This window comes from Sprattus sprattus, assembly GCF_963457725.1.
Source record: "Sprattus sprattus genome assembly, chromosome: 9".
NCBI lineage: Eukaryota > Metazoa > Chordata > Actinopteri > Clupeiformes > Clupeidae > Sprattus > Sprattus sprattus.
Window position 1 is genome coordinate 15,194,241 of NC_137928.1, and position 19,218 is coordinate 15,213,458.

The 19,218-nt window shown below is 42.4% G+C and overlaps 1 protein-coding gene across 1 annotated transcript; it reads right to left on the reverse strand.

Moving 5' to 3' along the window:
• Positions 1 to 385: 385 nt before the first annotated feature.
• kpna4 (karyopherin alpha 4 (importin alpha 3)) lies at positions 386 to 18,598 on the reverse strand. Its single transcript, XM_080845364.1, has 17 exons — positions 18,421 to 18,598; positions 13,532 to 13,576; positions 13,182 to 13,271; positions 13,043 to 13,072; positions 12,469 to 12,521; positions 11,945 to 12,040; positions 11,398 to 11,483; positions 11,161 to 11,247; positions 10,216 to 10,385; positions 9,781 to 9,825; positions 9,319 to 9,450; positions 5,276 to 5,404; positions 4,833 to 4,937; positions 4,555 to 4,626; positions 3,925 to 4,087; positions 3,446 to 3,540; positions 386 to 3,091 (listed from the first exon to the last, which is right to left on the reverse strand). Exons 1-17 carry the CDS (start codon positions 18,487 to 18,489, stop codon positions 2,993 to 2,995), a joined length of 1,566 nt encoding a protein of 521 aa, XP_080701490.1. The 5' UTR covers positions 18,490 to 18,598; the 3' UTR covers positions 386 to 2,992.
• Between the last annotated feature and the right edge of the window lie 620 nt (positions 18,599 to 19,218).

Here is a 19,218-nt window from a genome sequence, read left to right on the forward strand (position 1 = left end):
ATCTTTATTTCCTTAAGAGCCCTGATGGGCTGCCTACATCTCTGCTTGCTGAGACCTGATGGGTTGCCAACATCTCTACTTCCTGAGACCTGATGGGCTGCCAACATCTCTGCTTCCTGAAGAGACCTGATGGGATGCCTACATCTCTGCTTCCTGAGACCTGATGGGATGCCTATATCTCTACTTCCTGAAGATACCTGATGGGCTGCCTACATCTCTGCTTCCTGAAGAGACCTGATGGGATGCCTACATCTATACTTCCTGAGACCTGATGGGCTGCCTACATCTTTATTTCCTATTTCAAATATGTCAGTTGATCACAGACATAAAATCAGAAAAAATGTAGATCGTCGTCATTTGAGCAAAGAGGACAGAACTCTGAATATAGCGCTTCAATATTTATTTTCACCAAAGACAACCTAGCCTGTAGCCAAAATCCAACAGGTTAAGCAAACCAGCTCTTCCTCTACACCAATTTCTTGGAAACGTTGCTAACAAGGAATGCTGCAAAAAAATATGACCCTATGTCCAACAGAAGGTTATGACCACACAAAGTGTAATCCATCTCTACAGTGTTCTGAAGGTTTTTAAACACAAACAAAAGGGTATGGGGGCATCCTACAGGGAGGGGTAGGGGGGTGTGGGTGGGGGCGACTGGAACTCTGGGGATATATTTAAGTACAGCACATTTTTTTGTACATGCATGTTTTTTTTGTGCTCTAGAAAAGAAGGCACCACACTACTTCTGGAGAGCCAGGCGTGTGGGAAGCCTCTTCACCTTGCCAACGCTCAGCAGCATCCCCTGAGGAAGGGGCACTGTAAAAAAAAAAAAAAAAAAAACAGAAGAAAAAAAACGAGGCAGGCCTATCTCTAGGTCGAGGAAAATAATTTCTTTGTGTTTTTATGTTTTTGTTGTTTTCTTTTCTTCATTTCTTACACTGTGACTCCACTGGCATGGCTCAGTATGGGTTAGCTCTGGCTAGCTCATCTAGGTATAAAATTAAGATTGTAATTGTATAATGCATATAGACGGCGGTGTTGGTTGAATTTTTTTTTTAATCATGAAATCTAACCACACCACCACCTTTTTCGTGTGACTTGAGGCCTCTCAGTCGTCCGTACATGTGCAAAAAAATTGTTCAGAACTTGTGAAATCAGAAACTAAGTCTGGAAGGGAAAGGGGCTGGAAGGGAGGGGGTGGGGGTGATGAGGGAAGAGGAAGAGAAGAGACGTGGGACATTTCAACAGCACAGTTGACTAAAAATGAAAATATTACACTGTGTACAAAGCCCTAACAAAACTAAAAACCCCTAGAAGTAACTATGCTGTAGTTTAGCACATGCAAAGATTATGTTCCACAAAGTTACACAAAATGGCCATATCTCGTCATCCCTCCCCCTGTGATATTTTGTAAGCTTAAAGCTATGGCAACAATACAGTCACTTTTGCTCCAAGGAAACCAAAAGAGAAAAAGGAAAACAAATGAAATTTGCCATGCAGGAGGGAAAACAAGTCGTTTGGTTGGTAAAGGTGATGTCATAGACTTCACAGCATCAAATTAACATGGGGTTCAGAGGAAGGGGGCGGGGTGCAGGGGGGAGGGGCATAGATGATGCGTCAATGTCCACTTCTACACAAGCGTTGAAAAAAATAAAAGCCGAGAAATAAAAGGGAAATAAAAAGGTACACACTGGGGCTTTTAGCCAGCCCCCGGAACCACCACAACGGCTCTACCGTCTGTCTGTCTGTCCAACAGCACTGTCCAGTGTTGATTTTAATACTAACTCATGAATTAAAAAGAAAAAACAAAAGTTGTGATGACGTTGTTGTTTAAAGTCGATGTTGTAACTGATAAAAGAGGTGTCATTTATTTTCCTCTCCAGGACTTCGATTAGATCAGCTTTCTCCTTTCAAAGACAAATGGTTTTCCACTTTTTTTTTTCTTTTTTTTTAAATACCCTTCTTCTCCACATCTTCCACTCCTGTTAGGTATTTCTTGGTATTATTACATCTTTATTTTATTTTCCTCATTTGTTTGTATGTTTTGCGATCTCATTTTCCTTCTTTTTTTTTTGTTTCGCTTTTCAAACGTTGACTCTCTCTGCATGCGTTCCCATCCGGTCTCTCCTTGCACACACCCCAGTCACGCGCATACACACCACCAATCGTCCATTTTGTTTTGTTTATTTCTCGAGCACACGCGACACATGCGGGTACCGCTGGACTCCGGGGCCCGCGTCGGTGGATGGAGGCGGCCCTAAGTATCCGTGGAGGGTTTCACTAGAGGAGATGAGATCTGCCTCATCTTCACCGAGTCCATTCATACGCATTAATGAGTCCATTCATACACAAGTCTCGCAGCGTGGCCATGGAGGGGGAGGAGCCTATCCAGGGTGGCCCCTCCCCTCGGGTCTAGGAAACCTCAGAAGGTGTGATGTGGTTTGGTTTGTTTTCTTTTTGTCTCAAGTTCGTCCAGTTTTTATAGATTCATGTCAACGTGAGTTTTTTTTTGCGTTGCTTCTTGCCTCCAGATTGGATCGGTTGTGATGTCTTGGTTCATTCCCCAAGAGGTTTCGACAGATCTGTTCGACTCGCCTCCTGTGTGGTTTTTGTTTGTTTGTTTGTTGAAAAACTTGTAATAGACACATCTGGTAACTTTTTGTTGTGTTTGAAGTTTTTTTCACGAAATGTCTCTCAACGCATTCAGTGTAGATGGTTGATTTTTGCAACATATAGTAGCCACTCACTCGCACTCACTCGCCGTCTCAAAACCTCATTTGGACCTCTTTCCTCGGAATGCCAAACGAAATCCACACAATTTCTCTCGGGTTAGATGCAGCTATGGATCCCATGAGCCAAGCACAATGGATCTAATTTCTTTCACACTCTCGCTCTCGCTCTCTCTCTCTCTCGCTCGCTTTCTCTCCTAATTATTTTTTATGTTGAACAGAGTGCTGCATCGCCAACAAATCTCCAGACGTTCCGACGCTGTCTAGAACTGGAACCCTTCCGCAGGCACGTTGGTGGAGGAGTTGAACCCGTACGTTCCACCCTGGATGGCTTCTGGGACCAAGCTGGAGTCTTCATCAATCTATATATATACAAACAAAAAAGGAATTAGTACCTCTTAAAACGGCAAGCTACATGTTATTCAGTCACCAAATAAAATAAACATAATTTATTTATTTATTATTATTTATCTATTTACATAACTTACTTCCATTTTGTAAAAAATAAAATAATAATCTCTATTTCTATATTAAATGCCTTCCATACATCATGAAGTTCTGAATACTTAGTCGAAAATGGAAACGGGTCATTCACATAATGTTTGAATAGCAATGATCATTTTGCCATATGTCAAGCTGGGTCAAGAGTCCTTCCATAACAAAAGCCTTAATGGTGAGCACATTCTGTAACAAACAAGATGATAACTAATACTTACATCATCGGAAGAGAAGAACTGATCGATAATCTCATAGGCCAGTTTATAGATGTCCTCGTTCTCATGGTTCTGCAGCTGTTCCACCTTTTCCAAACCTAGAGGGGTGTGGAAAACACCACATCAGAAATACACCACAGACAGACAACAAGCATCGTGTTACCATGTGCATTACGTTGGCAGAGAACCCAATGGTGCCGATTGCCAAACACCAGTCTAACCAGTGAATAAAGGCACTTAAAAACGGCAAATTCAGTACAAAACAAAAGGATAGCTGAAACAAATTGATCATTGAATACAGCCTCATTGAATACAGCCACAAATCAAGTCACGGAGGGCCTTTTGGTTTGATTAGATTTCCTGTGTTTTCAGAGCGTTGGAGAACTACGGTTGCTATAGTTACTACAGCCCATTCCATGAACAGCTCTCCGACCCGTTGGACGCCTAAAGCAGCCTGTGTGCACCATCTCCGCTACACCCACCTCCGCACTCCTCGATCAGGTTGGCAATGGTCTCTGCCTCGTCGTCCGCCATCTTGAGGATGTTGCTGAGCCCGTCCAGCACCACCTGGACCACCTGCGCGTCCTTCACCGTCAGCAGGTTACAGAATGGCGGAATGACCTGCTGTTGGATAAGATAGGCCACCTGCGCAACATACACACAGCATCAGCACTCCCACACTCCATTCCATTCCATACCAAAACATCAGCACCGTCATTCTCTAGTCAATGGGAGAACAGAAATACCTCCATCATCATATATGCCAAAAAACTACATCTGTGCAGTCTGCATACAGTACATGATCAACTCAACCACTCTACGCTATAGGAAAGCATCAATACCATCAACTCTATATGAAAATACATTGACTGTATTAAAAGAGAATACTTCAATAGTCACTCAACAAAAAAAATATAAATCAATACAGGCACTCTCATGGCTAAAGTTACTTTTATATGTGCCAACTGCTACATTATGTGCACAAACTCTGGCAAGAGTACACTAGATTAACTATTTAATTTCCATGTACAGCAGCTAACAGCGACTCTTGACAGGTCGCTGGATACTGCAGTGTAACAGACACACACAGGTCTGAGGCGCTGCCAACTCACCTGGTCCTTGCGGCCACTTATTGTCAGGTTACTTATGGCCCAGGCAGCCTCCTTCTGAGTGCCAAAGTCACCCTAGAATATCAAATACATACATGTTAGAACATGTGTACAGGCACGTGTACAGGCACGTGTACACACACATATCACACACACTCACAAACACACAAAAAAACACAAATTGCATGTGCATATAACCAATAGAATATTTAACATATATTAGCATGCATCAATTGAGGACAGATGTGAGGGGAACACTAGAGTTTGTGTGTTAGACCCACCTTGTCAAGGAGCAGGATGATCATGGGCACCAGGTTGGCATCGATCACGGCCTGTACCTGCTGCTGGTTACCTGCAGTGATGTTTGACAGGAACCACACTGCCTCCTAGAAGAGAACAAGAGAACAGCAAGCCAGAGGTATTCAGTAAGGGTGTCACTGTGTGGTCCCTGATGATTGTTCCATTGCAGGGCTAGGTTTAATTAACCAAATGTAAAGTCATTTCAAACCTCTTACTGACTAAAACACATTTCTCTGATAAATTAGGTATTTCAGGTTGTGATTGGTTTGAATGTTTTTTTTTTAATGTAATTGTCACAAGGGCATTTATTGAATGGGAATTTAGAAGCTTGGCGAAGCAAGGGTAATGATCATTGATTCATTATCGCCAAAGTTGCAGTTGTGATCTGAGTGAGGGGTGTGTGTGTGTGTGTGTCATGTCTTACCTTGTTGATCTTCTCCTTGGGGTGTGTGAGCAGAGATGGGAAATGGCCGAGGGCATCACAGTTCAGGACCACCTGGGTTTGCTCGTCAGTCCCGGTCACGATGTTCCCCACAGCTCGCAGAGCGGCAGTCTGGGAGGAAACACACGACTTAGAGAGAACACCACACACTCCAGCAGAAGACTCATCTAGAACACTTTCATGGAGCTGTTAGGGACTCATTCACTGCGTCACGCATGGACGAGTTCTGTGTCTAACCTACTTACAGGGCATGTGAAAATGCCCAAATACTGACCAATGTGGGGTATTAGAGCGACTTGTTTTGTGGCAGCTACCGTCAGACATGGACAGATTTAATTACACACTGAACACACACACGCTACAGTGTGTTTATTATACAGCCTGCTAGAAAAGGGTCTGTCTACTCATATCTAAGCTCAATCAACACACTCTGAACTAACACACTAACACACACACACACACAGACACACAATACATGATCCATCATTTCGACACGCACTAACTGATCTAAATGGAACCCAGTCGTAGTGTAGAGCACTCAACTACATACTTAGTTGAAATGTTTGGATTTCTAACTTTTTGCTGAAGAGAACAAATATGCACGTTGCTTTCTACATGTCCAATTTGGCTCTATCAAACTTGGCCAATGAAACCAGCGCTATGACACACAACTGTGTGGTCAGTATCTGTATCTTAGAGAGTAGACCTCTCCCTGAAATTGGGAAATCTTGATGCTGAAATTGGGAAATATTCTCAGTCTTCTCTGCATTGGGTTAGGGCTTTGCTTTCAAAAAACAGCAGGAACAGTAGACAAAATACACCCATTATATACCTAAAAAAAATTCAGAAATAGCAGACAAACATTTAAAGGTACAGTGTGTAGTTTTCAGTGGCATCTAGTGGTAGTTGAAGGTAATATTACACTTATAAAATAAAATATAATTATGAATAATAATATAATTATGAATACAATCTTCCAAACAGATGCCACTAAACACTGTGGGAGGGAATCCACAGGTCAGAGGACGCAGTGACTGAACGAGTTAACAGTGACTGAACGAGGTAACAGTGACTGAACGAGGTAACAGTGACTGAACGAGGTAACAGTGACTGAACGAGGTAACAGTGACTGAACGAGGTAACAGTGACTGAACGAGGTAACAGTGACTGAACGAGGTAACAGTGACTGAACGAGGTAACAGTGACTGAACGAGGTAACAGTGACTGAACGAGGTAACAGTGACTGAACGAGGTAACAGTGACTGAACGAGGTAACAGTAGAAAGTAGAAACAGTAGAAAGCCAGGCAGTGATAAGCTCAGCAATCCATTGACCTCTGGGGCTTTCGTGAGTCATCACTGCGCCACAAGACTGACACCAGAAATCACAACTCTAGCGAGAGACCTACTGAAACGACACCTCAGGGGAAAGACTTGAAAGGTTCACCCTGGGCTTGTGTTTCCCTGTGCTGGTGTTAGATGTCTTTGAAATCAGATAATACACTGGCTAATGTTTTGCACTTCATAACGGATGCTTGACTAAAGGTCACAAAACTGCCAGTCTTCATATGATCATAGCTGGTATCAGGTATCAGAGAATGAGAAATCACACCTTAGGGGCATATTCAACATGGCTGAGGTCTCGTCAGTGAGGACAGTTTGTTACCTTGTTATTTTACTGAATTAGCCTAGTTCTTTACCAATACCTAGTGTGGCGTAATGTAAATAGTCAATGTGTCCATGTGTATAATTGGGCATTAGTGGACTGTTAGTGGACATTTCGTCTGAGCAACCTTGAGATCTTCCATACTATACATGTACTCACAAACACCACTCACACCTGCACCAAGTCTCTTCACCTCATTTCCAAAATCCTCGGTCCCCATCCACTTGAAAAACTGTTCACAGTGACAACACTTCCACAAGAAAAGCAAGTCCAGTCATGTAACGGGTGTGTACTGCCTTAACCATCCTCACTGAGACTTAGACTTGTCTGGGTTGCCAAGTAACGGGTGTGTGCTGCCTTAACCATCCTCACTGAGACGAAGACTTGTCTGGGTTGCCAAGTAACGGGTGTGTGCTGCCTTAACCATCCTCACTGAGACGAAGACTTGTCTACGTTGCCAAGTAACGGGTGTGTGCTGCCTTAACCATCCTCACTGAGACGAAGACTTGTCTGGGTTGCAAGTAACGGGTGTGTGCTGCCTTAACCATCCTAACTGAGACTAAGACTTGTCTGGGTTGCCAAGTAACGGGTGTGTGCTGCCTTAACCATCCTCACTGAGACTAAGACTTGTCTGGGTTGCCAAGTAACGGGTGTGTGCTGCCTTAACCATCCTCACTGAGACTAAGACTTGTCTGGGTTGCCAAGTAACTGGTGCGTGATGCCTTATAAAACAATTGGGTTCTATCGCGTTATTTAGCCGTTTCTGATCGGAGAGACGTTCCATGCTATAGATTATCCGTCAACATACCAACGGGGTCTTTTCACAGCTAATAATAAATCACTCCGCAATGAAATATTCTATAGCGCATTGATGATAACCGTAAATTCAAAATTCGTATAATTCCAAACCAAGACGTTGACAATGGAACTATTTTTAGTTGCGGAGAAACAAGGGCGAAATAAACCCTTTTTAAATCAATAACTTCGCGTTGAAATGTTCATTTGTTGACTGTAGAATTGTTTTATATAAGCAATATAGCACTCGTGGGAGTGGGGTAGGTAAGGGATAATTACCTAGCTAGTAGGCTAACCAGCTGCAGAAGTAACTCAATTTGTTTCTTCCGCAACAACAGATAGACAGGAAAGAAAAAAACTGTTTTATCAGTAACAATAAAATAATTGACTACTAAATTAGAATTTTACATTAATTCCCCTTCATTAAATCATAGCTTCACATGTCAGACTGTAGCCAATACTGGGTGCAGGGTTCCACAGTGGTGTATGGAATGGAGAGGAGTCGGAGAAGCTACACATTTTCACGAGGCGATTCAGTGAGACACACCCACAATCGGACCAATAAGCTGTTGCGGCTACACGCAGTAGGAGAGTGTTGTGGTAGATGGAAACTGTTTGATGTGACAGGACAGATTGCTCAACTGGTCTCATTTATTCATGTGTTACCAATTAATGTATGTGTTGAGAGAGGTCTTGCTGATAAATGTATGGGGCATTTATGCATACGTATGGTCCAATTTATGTATGTGTTGACATATGTCTTGCTGATAAATGTGTGTGCCATATAAAATGCTGAAGTTGCAGGAGTGACGAATACTGTGAGGAACAGCCATGACCCTGTGCAAATCGAGAAATGTGAAATGCAGACCCTGCCTTCTTAGCTTAATATAAAAGAACTCTGCAGTGGTAGGCATATTCATTTTGCTTTGAGTATACAACTGGTACACAGATGTGCAAGTCGACACTGCAACTTAATACTGAACATGATAATTTTTTGTGTGTGTTTTCTATAGAACTTATACTTTAATGTCCATTTGCCATACTTTCTATATGGTTAGATCACAATACTTAATTCTCAAACCAAAACCCCTAGGGTTTGGATATAATGTAATAAGCAAAACATGCTGAATCTGTATGCAAAATCAGTCTGGAGACTTGACAATTAGTCTCGCCATGGCATCAAAGCCAAAACCAAAGAAACAAAATGACAGTCAGTCAGTCAGTCAGTCAGAGACAGAGACACACACACACACACACAGAGTTCCTAGTATTGCTCCACCAGAGCTTTAAAATCCTACTGCTGAGCACAGCCCTTCCAATTCCCTTTGTGCTGAAATCTGAGGGAGTGGTACCCAGTGATTCTCTATATAATCTGTACCGATGTCTGCAACAGTTGATTAGTGTGGTTCTTCTACATGACACAAGGGCAACACACATTCTAATCTAAATTGCCATTCTACGCACCAAAAGTACTCAGAGCTCATGTCACCTATTAGCCCGTTAGCACAGTGGACCGCTACAGCCGCCGCCCAGTGAGATAACAATAAGGGACCAAAGTCTGCTTACCTGAACTTTGACCTCCTGGTGGCTCAGGAGGGGCACCAGGTGTGGGACGATGCCTGAGTCAATGACCATCTGGATCTGCTCGTTGCCTGCATCTGTCAGGTAGGACAAAGCCCACACGGTGTCCACCAGGATCTAGCCCATTGGGAATCAGAAAGCAACCGTCAAATATTGTGGGTTCTTTATTCTTCAACATAGGCCATTTGTTTGACACCATCGCTATAACATACGCCTCTCCTCTGTACGGAGTTGCATGTGACCTTAGCTGGCAGCCTGAGTACAGTGTGAATATGAGGATCCAAACACAGGCCAAGCTCAGTATGTTGAGTAAGAGAGCGTTGGCCAAAAGGGCACTTATACAAGGACACAATTAACCTACTGCATTAATCAGCGCAGGTAGTCATGCCTGTCGCACTAAAAGCACTTCAAGACAAACGGGGTGACGGTCTTCTCTGAGGTACTTACATTCACATCCGTGTGGTGAATCAGCACACACAGAGCAGGCAGGATCTGTGAGAGAGAGAAAAAAAGAAAGAGGTGAATAAGAGTGTCTAAATGAATACAAAGTAATATAGTTCTTAAGCTGTGTCTCTAAGGCACGATTAGTTCAGTGAGACAGTGTTATTAGCCGGTCTTAAATGGATCCCACTAGGCCTAACTTGGACAGCTTATACTCGCTCTCTCATACACTCTGGTGACCCTCTGATGACTATAAAGGAATCTTTCGACAATTTGGAAGTGGATTAGGTGTGGGGCTTGACACAGCCTCATCCCTTCAGCTCAAGATGTTCTCCCTAGCCATTTTAAAGCTTTAACATCCTTGGGCAGTTATAAGCACATAAAACAGATTTAGCTTAATGTCTCCACACACACACACACACACTCTCCCTGTGTCCTCACCTCCTGGATGGTCTCCATGGGGGGTGGGGGGTCCTTGTGGCGGCACAGGTTGACCATGACCCAGGTGACATTGCGGAGGAAGGTGATGGGGATGGAGGGGCTGATGAAGGACAACAGTGGCTTCACCACGCCCAGGCTGATCACGTAGTCTCTGCACTGGGGCCCATCACCTGGGGGGCACAGGAGGTTAAAGGTCACCATTTTACCACGCTACTACTGGTTCTTATTTTCCACCTTCTGTAAAACTCTGGTTAAAAAAAAAGTTCTATGAACAAAATATTGTTATAAATATTATTGTTGTTACCTAGGTTTTTAATATGATCATAATTACTGACCGTCAGAACTGGCCAATGATAAGGCCGCAGCATTAGCTGCTCATGGGAAAGAAGCTTCATGGTGGCCCAAAGGGCAGTGACACAAGAGGTTGCAGCTCAGAGGCAGACATCTTGTGCCAATATTTCTTGTACAAATAACCCTCAGCGCAAAGGCTCTTAATTCTCATTTTATTAATTTTAACCCATTTTCTGCAGCACAATCGTGCTGTCTATGCATCACCACTGACAGTTGACCATTAAATCTGTCTTTCAAAGATATGCAGTACAACGCTTACTTGAGGGTCTTTTTCCACTAACACATGGAAATGTCATAGCAGAGTTCACATTCCACCAGTTGGGGGTTTAACATATAATGAAAGGCTAAATAATAAATATGGTTTGCCAGAATTTCATTTGGGTAAAACTGCTCTTCAGTATCAGCAGAATATGTGGCAATATCATCACACATAATATTACAACAACCACCACCACCAGCACCTTTGGGTGATTCCTGTGCTATAAATAAAAAGAGGCACCAGAGTAAAGACTGAGACTTGCTGCTGTCCTTCTACTAGAACCAAGATGGTTACACCATCAGAACATGACTGAGAACATCAGCGCCAGAACTTACCTATGATATTACCCAGAGCCCACACAGCCTGCTCGCACACATTCTGGTGAGGAGAGTGCAACAGCCTTAGGAACAACGGGACAGCATCTGCTAAGACAGAGCAGACAAGGGGAAGGAGTGAAATGGTTAAAGACATGTCAGAAAGCTGTGCCAATTAAATCATGCGTGTTTAGCACAGACACAGATCTAGAAAGTCGTGTGTGCCTGCGGTGCGGTGCGGTGCTGTGGGGTACGTACTGGACTGCACCACAGCCTGAGTCTGCTCCGAGGTTCCCGAGGCGATGTTGGTCAAAGCCCAGGCTGCCTCAAACTGGAGAGATGGACTGGAAACAGAAGGATCAAGGGTTACGGCGCGTACTCATAAACCACAAGAGTGAAGTTCGCTTTAACATTCATTGTCAATGCAGGAGCAAAGCTCCAGTCCCTGCAGTCATTGGAGTTTTATAATAATGTAGACTATCTATGGGTATGAGTACTGTGAGAACTGCAGTCATAAGAGTTTTATGATCATGTAGCTTATCAATAGGTACTATGAGAACTGCAGTTATAGGAGTGTTATAATAATGTAGACTATCTATAGGTTTGTGTACTGTGAGAACTGCAGTCATAAGAGTTTTATGATAATGTAGACTATCTATGGGTATGAGTACTGTGAGAACTGCAGTCATTGGAGTTTCATAAACATGTAGGTTATCAATAGGTTCTATGAGAACTGCAGTCATAGGTGTTTTTATAATAATGCAGGTTATCTACAGGCATGTGTACTGTGAGAACCGACGCTTACTTGTCATCCCTGTCCAGACAGTGAACTAGTATGGGTAAAATGCCAGACTTTATCAAGTCATCAATAGGTGGGTTGCGGTCACTCGATAACAGCTTCCTGCAGAGAGAGTATTAAAAACAGCACAGTAGAATCAATCCCAACCCTGAACACACAGATTCATCACTTTTAAATCCACATCACATGGGCACCACCGCCCACAGTAACAGATGTTTGTCCAAACAAAAAAATGCTGATAAGACATTTGACCCCTTAAGCACCGGACTCATGGCCACAGTCGCCCTTGTGTGCGGGAAACAGGCTTAACTTCACACCACCCGCGTGACTAAGGTGACCCCTGCGCAGGGCAGTGGGGCGGACCAAGACGCTCCTCGTGCTCACTTGCGAGCACACGCCGCCCACACTCCCAACAGCATTCCGCAGAGGTTTTTCGACAATGGGTTCTCGAAATGCTAGAGAGCTAGGGGCGCCATGGTTACGTCTGTTCTGCATGCGCATAGCCTGTCGCCGGCGTGCCAGCCACTCACCTAGCAGCCTGCACTGCGCTTAGCTGAATCCCTTGGTTATCACTGGTGGCATTCTGAAAAAAGGAACAGGTAGGAGTGTTAACCATCAGGAGAGAGAGAGAGAGAGACACACACACACACACACAACAACGTGGAACTAAAACAAGATGGATTTAAAACAGATACATCTGGGAGCGTTCAGTGTGCATATCCTTATCTCGCTGTGCTCAGAGGAGTGTTTGCCATGCATAATTTAGCGCTCACTCTTCCCCCTTCAACTACAATCTATGATGCCAAACTACTTTCCAACTTTCAAGCTCCAGCATTATGTGCAAATATATAACACTATGTGCAGCATAGGAGTAGATGTACAGGCCGTCACCAGGAATAGCCATGGGGAGAACTGCCAGGCTTAATGTCAATCCCACTGGATCGTTAGACTTTCACTACTACAGACTGTGCCTAATTCTGAGCAAAACAGCAGACATGGGCATACTACATGGAAGAGGATATGTCCGAAACCTTATAAAGGATGTCTGACTAACATCACAGCTCAGAGAAGTAAACAAGTCAAAGAAACAGCACTCAGACTTACTTGTACTATTGCTTCTAAAGAGGTGTTTTGCTGCAAAGAGAGAGAGACAGAGTGAATGAAGTTTGAGGATCAATACGAGAGCTGGCTGGACAGTCCCAGCATTGAGAATTCAACAAAACAAGGAGCAGGAGTCGCTCACCGATCTGAAATCTCCATCGACATCCGAGTCATCGCAGATGTCTTCCTGAGGCACATTCCTCCTCTTCAGGAGGTGCTCATCCCGTTTGCTCTGAAGCAAGATGACAGACCAAAATAAATCAGCTGAAATAATAAGCCACTAATACCGGGACATAAATTACACTGATTTCTAAAGTTAAACGTTTAAAAGTTAACCTATAAACTAAACTGCTGTGCAAGAACTAAAGCAGTATACTGGATTAAGTGAAATCAGTCTTTGCACCATTACCATCTAACAGGTAACAGGTAATGTTACAGAAAGCAGCCAACCTTAGCTGCTTAGAGTAAAAGGATGTATGAAACAGTTATTACCTTTCTCAGTTCCACAACAACTTCAGTTCTTTGTCTTCTCATAGTCTGGAAAAGAGAGAAGAGACAGGTTATGCAACGCATTAGCACGGAGTGGAACAGATGTAACTCGGTAGCAATGATTTACATTTCAAGAGAGACAGGCTTGAGAAACACAGAGTGCAGAAGGCCAGAATGAGGCAAATGCTGTAGGCCCAAAACAAACACGGTATTTCCTGTCTTAAGACAGCAATCATATCCAAACTAACAAGTCAGATTTGAAAGTGATGAATCGGCTGTGGTCATTGACAAACACATAGCGGCGTGCATGTGGCAAGGATGACTAATATGAGCAAGCAACCCCCTTTGATCCCAGGGAGCAGGCAAGATGTCCCAGGAATGTCAGTATGCTATGTGTCACTAACCTAGATACGGACACTCACACACTCTTCATATATCAATCACCTGACAGGGAAACAGCACAAACTGGGACATGCACATTTCTGTGAGACGTTTTTCCTCACACACATAGCACTTGTACAAAAGCTAATCATGGTGTGACTCGAGATAGACATTCGTTTAACCGTGCTTTTTAATTGCCTGCTAGACGTGCCAGAACAGAGACATGTAAATATATCTACTGGGTTTGTCATTGTCTGCACTGCAGACAAAACGCCCTGTTGGAAATGTTTCTGGGGGTTTGAGATTCACCATCTAAGCAGACTATATCGCACTTAAAAAGACCAAAAGGTCAACTTTTGATTTTACTTTATTGCACAGTAGCTGATCAACCAGATTAATGGTAATCAATATTTAACACAAACCTCAAGAAGCTATATTAAGGTTGTGTGATTGGTAAAGTACCATGTGGATGAAGTGTTAGGCATATTCTCAAGATTTTCCTTTGGAAATTCAAAAGTAATTTATCTCTGTTTGAAAAGCAGAAGTGTGTAAAAAACACAAGTTAACTAGCGAACGTGTAGATCTGGGTTGCTAGGCTAGCACTTTTCCCAAAACGGTGAATGGCTGTGGGGAAAATGAGCCATTCAATTTCATTTCAATAACACCAATAAAAATCAGCAGAATGGGGCATTTATTTATTAATAATTGTATTTAGACTTATGTTTTAAAATCTGGATAATAAAATAGTTATTGAGCCACATGACCTCTTTTCTCAGGACTCATATTTAGTTGTTTATTTGGCACTGCTATGGTTTCCATTGATTGAACACATCCTGAACTATGCGTGTTCACCACCAACTCTGTTAAACTGGCGCAGGTTCCCTATAACAATACCGTGCTCATCCCCCATCTGTCTTCATGCCACATGTGCAAATATATTTTCTTTAACAGAATATACAACATTATACCGACAGACTGCTCTCATAAAGTGTGAAGTGTACTGTTTAACAAAAATCAGCTATGTTTAAGAGACACAGAGAATGCACATGTATGTGATACGTGTGCATCCCTGTACTTGCAGAGGAGACTGACTAACATAATGATAGAGATGGCTATTCATCGATGTATGAGTTCTTGTATTGTTTGTTCAACACACTTTTGTCACCATTTCCGGTTAACTGCTTTCATTCCCATGTCTGATCTGTGAAGTTGTGTTAGTGATCCTGTACTGCTACTTAGCAAGCACACTTTGCATGTTCTTGTGTAGAGGTAAAATTATGAATTTCAAGAAAGCAAAGGTAGAAAGCCTAAATCATTTTTTTTAATATGTTATGCTGTTCATTACAGTAATGTTAGTCAAATCCCAGATCAACTCAATTCAAACACACTGTTCCACTATCTTAATACGGCTGTATTTTTTCCCCATCTATCCATAGAACACACACATAGTAAATGTTTAACAAAATGTACAACACACCAACAGACAGCCCTTAAGCCTCAGATGCATGTTTTATTTAACTAATAGGCTATAAGCTGTGTTGTTGAGACAAAAAGGGTGAAAGTTGTTATGGTAGGGGTGTAACAATTGACCAATGCAAATTGGAAAACAGTTAGGCCTAACGCTAAAGATATGACTACATTGGTATTTGGACCCCTGGATCGATGTAAATGTACAATTAACCGGTGATGGCCCGGTTCTAAAGCTTATATGTTTTAAAGTTAACCTATAAACTAAACTGCTGTGCAAGAACTGAAGCAGTACACTGGATGGGGTCAAATCATCAGTCAGTCTACGCACCATTCCCATCAAACAGGTAGAACAGGTAACCGATAATGTTACAGGATGAAGCCAACATTAGCTGCTTAGGCTTGCAACAAACATAACCTTGGCTGTGTGTTAACTAATCTGTTAACTGGGGACAAAGGCTAATATTCCATACCTCTCAATGCTGATGTGATAGCGACTTGCTAGCTAAACGGGGTTCTCACAACATGTGTTAGTAGCCTACTTGTTTATGAAAGTGTAAGCAGTCATGCACACCCCTCCAGACCAACCCATGCACAGCAAAGTCATAGGTTCCTCTGATCATGTCACTCTGCAAACCCTTCAAAGTTTCTTCAGGGGGGTAGTGTGCACATGTAGATGAAGCAGAGGCTACGGCTACGCATAACAATGGACCGTTTTTAATGGCTTTAGCTCAGCAGCTGAGCTGAGGGGCCACACTAATCTATAGTTGTCTTTAGATATAATTCTATTTTCAGTGTAAGAGGAGCTTTGCAAACTTCATGAATTGCACTGCCAAAGTAAGGCAGGGTGCACAAGACAAACTTCAGCTTTTAGACATTAGATAAAAATGTTTGTTCATACAGTAAGTCTTCTTTTTTTTGTCTGTGTCTATTGGAAATGTAAAAAAAAAAAAAAAAACAATGACATGTAATGCTGAAATGATAGGCTACATATCTACTTTAAGGTAGGCAAATTAGACTTTTATCAAATTGGCTAACAGAATCGCACCAACTTCTTGCATATTAAATTGTATTGTCCCTGAATCTTAGCCTATGTATCTAGATATCTATTGGATTCTTGTATATACCTAGGTTATGGTATTTAGCGGAAACTTGTGGTCCATAGTGACATACAAAACTAATTTAAGGGGGAAAAACAACTTGAACAATCAAAGCATTATTCTCAATACAAAACATGATTTCCTACTAGATCATAGTACATTTCAAAATAACAATTATAGAAACGTCCTGATACTCTACTCTAATATATGCTACCATGGCTGTCACTTGATCGGATAGGACTAGGTAATTTCGACACTGTCTTGTGACATCTCTTCCTTTGGAGAGAAGACAACAGACGTTCTTCTGGGAACGAAGTGGCTGAGCTCTTCCTAGATCTCGATTATGTGCATTGCACACAATAAAAGGAGACCATCAACTCATGTTGAAGACAGACTGATTAATATTTTAATAGCAGAGTGTCTGGGTCAGTGGGTCAATGGTTTAAGATAATCATTGCCCTGTGCCCTATTCGATTATATTTAATGTTCATCTATCAGATAACAAGTCGAAGCTTTATTTTGTAGGACTAAGTGTTAACATACAAGTAACTGCATAGGTTACGGTATTCAACGGCCGAATGCTGCGGCGCAAATACACTTGCATATTCTTGCGGAAATGAATTTGTAAAAACCGAAGTGCCGTGATTCAGTACTCGGCCTACATGTAAGCGTTAAACCAATTCATCAAACATTTAAGCTGATCACTCCCCTGACAATGCCTCTCTGCCTCAAACTGGAGACGCTGGTCAACAATTAATAAAGACACTTCTTAGCTAATGATAGCTCACTGATGGACAGCTAGCTAACTGTGAACGTTACAGCTGTTAATCTAGTTGCTAACCCATTTTAGCTGGCTAAGTGGTTAGCTAGCTAGCAACGCTGCATACCCGCCTACACGGGTCAACATCAAGCTATTATTAGAATTTTGTCAACAAATAGATATCAGAGATCACTATTAATCGTTTTCATATATACAACAAACTTCATATGAACACGATATTGCTTACAAAGAATCCCAAATAATACACTTCCTTCGTGTAACGGTGATCGTGCCTTGATAGGCTAACGTTAGCGATGGGGAGCCTAACCCCATTTTACCAGAGATATTCTATAAGGAACTTTAAGAACATCTCTGATCTTGCCATTAGCCTGCTAGCTACTTAAGTTTGCGATCAGTGTTCTCATTAAACTGGTATGGTTTGTCAACATTAGATTATCTTTGAGGGAATGATTAATCAACAGTATAAGTATTTCGACAATCAGAACCTACAGATGTTCGACGAGCTTGGCACGTCGTAAACGTTTGTGAAAACCATGGCACGACGCTTAGCAAATTGTTAACGTTATCGTGTTGTAGCAAGCTAGCTAGCGTGGCTGGGCTTTTCTGACTACTGATCTCTATGCTACCGTTAGCTTTAGCTATCTAGCCAACCTAATGAAACGACCACCAACAAGCTTGTTGTGCTAGCCATCGAACGAGGGCTTATACCGAGATATGAATTTCTTAAGACGATAACTAGTAGATTACATGGGCTTGTGTATAAGTGTTATTTGTGTTACATCGAACGATCGAGTCTATCTTTCTATTCTAAGTAATACGTTAGCTTAATCCTCATCACTGCGCCTTCAAAGGGGTGTCCCAAGCAGGGCGTTTTGGGTGGAAGGGCAGAGACTGCTTGCATTAGCAATGGTAACTTAGCCAATCATAGCTAGATAGTTAGCTATAATGTTTCACGTGTTGAGTAAAGATGAATAATCAGGCCAATAAATTGGAAACTAGGCCCCAATTTTACAAACCATGCGAACCAGCAGAGGCCTGGTTTGGGCTGGGTGCAAAGTTCCAAATCCTGGAAATTACAAACGACGTCACAGCGGAACCCAAAGCAGCAAAATAGCGCTAACGAAAAGAAAAGAGACCTCCCAACGGGAGTGAAAGCACATTACCTCCAAATCGCGACCTTTATTTTTGAAATTCTTCAGCCTTTGGTTGTCCAGTTTTTCGTTGTCCGCCATATTAGCAATATACGTTATTATACTTTTAAACGAACAAGTAGTTAGCTATCCGTTAAGATCTCCTTTTAGTCGGCCCTTGCCAGTTACCGGAGTATTTTTTCGCTGGTGTGGCCGCGGTGCATTCTGGGAATGCCGGTGGTATAGGCGCAGCCTCGCTTTGGCGTGTGAAGGGTGGGGATTTCCCAGATTGTAAAATGGACGAAGCGCCACGTTTGAAGTTCAGGAAATCCCATACTTTCCAAAAAATACTTTTATGGATTGACAGTATAATATGTTTATAATGTTATTCTGGCAAGTGTTACCTTTACTGAAAGTAACCTATTAGAGGTCACTCCTCTCTGCTTTTGGGGTATTTATTTTGTCACTTTCCCATTTGCCTATCCAGCTGTAGCCTACTTAAACTTGCGGTGTTTAAGTGGGGCTGCATAAAGAGAAAAAAAAATGATTCCGACATTAATAGGCTACATACATTAAAATACCTAAGACTGTGAAGGCTGTTTAAACCACAGTGGTTATAGACAGGTTTTACAATGGGTTGACAACCTTTCAAACTGTTTAGATCAGGACACCTCCCAGACAATAATGTGCTTGTGCCCATGCTGTGCCTGTGGAATTCAGTGGGAGGTCATGGACTTCTTGTTGCCCCTTGGATTCCTAGGATATTGCTCTGCAGCCTAACCTAGGCTACTCAAAGGTTAGTGGTAGGCCTAGAACTTGCAAGGTCAATAA

What these genes read in the sequence shown, in the direction of transcription:
- kpna4 (XM_080845364.1), bottom strand. Translation starts at nt 18,489, where the DNA reads ATGGCGGACAACGAAAAACTGGACAACCAAAGGCTGAAGAATTTCAAA. An exon ending in ATAAAGGTCGCGATTTGGAG is followed by an intron (nt 13,577 to 18,420) that starts GTAATGTGCTTT and finishes TCTCTTTTCCAG; the next exon opens with ACTATGAGAAGACAAAGAAC. An exon ending in TTCACCACACGGATGTGAAT is followed by an intron (nt 9,451 to 9,780) that starts GTAAGTACCTCA and finishes CCAATGGGCTAG; the next exon opens with ATCCTGGTGGACACCGTGTG.